Genomic DNA, 2801 nt, shown 5'->3' with positions numbered 1-2801 from the left:
AAGATAATAGAGCCCTCTTGTTTTTATCAGTGTATTTATATCCTCATCCATACATTGTTTCTTGATTTCTAAAGGAGAAATCCAATTGAGCATGGATTGCATGTCTGCATTTTAGAACAAAGATGCAGGTTCTGTTATATTAGTTGTTTGATATAGACTTTTCCATTGATAAATGTGCATCACATTTTCATATGTTTACATTTTAAAACATTTCAAATTGTTGGACTAAGTTGAAGTTGTGGTCTGCATTCAAAACCATATTGAGTACAGTGTAATTTCTTCTCTGTTTTATTCAGTTGCTGATTTCCACTAAAATGAACACAACAGAGGCAGTAACATTTTTTATTATAGAGGGATTGAAGGACAAATATATGATTCTCTTTTCTGTTTTCCTGACAATCTATGTCCTTGTACTGGGGGGAAACAGTATGATCATGTATATCACTAGAACAGACAGCAAACTACACTCACCCATGTACTTTTTCCTGGACAATCTGTCCTTATGTGATATAATCTACACCACGGTGACTATTCCAAACATGCTTTCAGGATTCCTAGTGGAAGTCAAGACCATTTCTAAAACAGGGTGCTTTGTACAAATGTATTTTTTTCTTTCTATGACTGTAACAGGACGTGCTTTGCTAACAGTTATGGCTTATGACAGGTACTTAGCTATCTGTCATCCTTTACACTACATGTCAGTTATGACAAGGAAAGTTCGCTTTTTGCTCCTATTTTTAGCCTGGGCCTTTGGATGGATCATGCCTCTTCCTGCTTTGATCTTAGCACTGCCACTGCCCTTCTGTGGACCCAACATAGTTAAACATATCTTCTGTGATCACAGCTCAGTTGTGAACCTGGCTTGTACTAACACCTCAAGAAACAGCTTGATCTCGCTAATCATTGCTTTAGTTGGCCTGATTGGCACTTTCCTGCTAATTCTGGCATCATACATCAGCATTGCGAAAGCCATCAGCAGAATGGGCTCAGCTGAAAGATTGAAAGCTCTTGGTACTTGTGGCTCCCACCTAATAGTGGTCTGTATCTCCTATGTGTCTGCCTCCTGTGTGTACATCTCTTACAGGGTGACCTTGTTTGACTCAGACATACGATTGGTTGTTGCTGTGCTTTACTCTGTACTGACACCTCTGCTGAACCCCTTCATTTACAGCTTAAGAAACAAAGAGCTACAGTGTGCACTAAAAAGAGCCTTCAGCAGATAAAACAGTCTCACAGACAAGTAAGTGTTTCAGGAAAACTGTGCCCACTATCTCGTAATAAAATGGTAACAGGTCTGCACAGGTTTTACATACTCAAATGTATTGCTTCAGCTTGCTTGTTTGAGTTGTGCTGGACTTTTAAATGTGATCAAAAAGTGTGGCGCACCAGCAGAAATACTCTATAAGTCTAATATTTCATTTCATTATTTGAGATATGGATCCTGCACTCTGCCCATTAATGTTTTTTTTTTGTACTGCTGTATTTATTTATCTAACAAGGTATTGCCTGTACATAAAATGTAAATAATGTCCATAATCTATCAGACATTAACAGTGATTAGCAACAGACATTAGCAAGTGGATTGAGATTTAAAGTATAAAGTGGTGAATTAAGTTTACTTTCCTGTGCATACAGATTTTTAAAGATGTATTTTAGATTGCTTATGTGTTAAATTAAATCCTGGTATGTAATTAAATACAGCAGCTTTTACTCTGCTTCTTTCCACATTGAGATCTGAAAACCACAATAAACACAAAAGAAACAGACATCTGCTGGATCAATCTCTGTGAAACTAATAATGAGAAACAGAGATCTCCTTGAAACTAACCCCTTAACATATGTTGTCCCTGCTTGTGAATAAATCTCATAACCTAAGGACGTTTTTCCTGGCTACACACCTACAGGCTTCTGAGCTATGATAAACATATTTGTTTGGCATGTCTTTGTTTGAAGAGAATTCTTTATAAGACATGCTTGTATGATATTTTGCATAGTGCACATTCACTGGGCTCATATGGGAGATGTGAATGGATGTCTGAGTCAGCAAAACACAGTGAGCATTAGGAACCTGCCGTACAGTCATGCAACAAAACCCAGAAGGGCCTTCCATTTCTGAAATGTTGTCTTGTAAAGCACTTTGTTTTAAACTGTGCAATTGAAATAATTTAATTGGTACTACTTAGGGCTGGGTATCGATTCAAATTCCAAGAATCGATCCGATTCCGAAGATTAAGAATCGATTTATTTCGATTTAATCCGATTTAATCGATTCGATCCAATTCGGGGTTTAGTGTTATTAAAAATGTATTTGAGCTGTTTCCTGACTATGTACAGAAGCAACATGTTAAAACTAGTATTATATCGATATTAATCAGCAAATAGTTACTGGTAGTTGGTAGTTACTGATGGCTGTGATGACTGGTGAAAAGGGTCATCATAAATCTACCTTCAAGAAAGGTAATCCAGGACAATAAACAGAGGACATCTTTGAGGTGTCTATATCTGCAACAGTGGACTCCTACTGGGACACTAACCAGTGCATTATTATTATTATGATTGAAATAATTAAGAATTCACCCAAAAGCTGTTGCTACCAAATGCATTTTTATTTTAAAAGTGCTCACACTTAATAAACTGAAAGTATAAAATGTAAACGTGTATTTTTCTTTAAAGTGCAAATATAAGAACAGAACTGTCACGTTACGGTCCCCGACCCCTCCCTTTTGGGCGTGTGTTAATGTTGTCTGCGTCTACTCGTCTGTGTCTGTAGTGTAACGTGGCACGCGCCACGGAGCGAGGAG

General features: G+C 37.4%; 1 protein-coding gene across 1 annotated transcript; it reads left to right on the top strand.

The window, feature by feature from the left end:
* The first annotated feature begins 314 nt into the window (after nt 1–314).
* On the top strand, nt 315–1223 carry LOC143482171 (olfactory receptor 6N1-like). Its single transcript, XM_076980460.1, has one exon. It carries the CDS (start codon nt 315–317, stop codon nt 1221–1223), a length of 909 nt encoding a protein of 302 aa, XP_076836575.1.
* The last annotated feature ends 1578 nt before the right edge of the window (nt 1224–2801 follow it).

This window comes from Brachyhypopomus gauderio, chromosome 18 (assembly GCF_052324685.1).
Source record: "Brachyhypopomus gauderio isolate BG-103 chromosome 18, BGAUD_0.2, whole genome shotgun sequence".
NCBI lineage: Eukaryota > Metazoa > Chordata > Actinopteri > Gymnotiformes > Hypopomidae > Brachyhypopomus > Brachyhypopomus gauderio.
This window is presented reverse-complemented; position numbering and strand designations above follow the sequence as displayed.

What these genes read in the sequence shown, in the direction of transcription:
- LOC143482171 (XM_076980460.1), top strand. Translation starts at nt 315, where the DNA reads ATGAACACAACAGAGGCAGTAACATTTTTTATTATAGAGGGATTGAAG.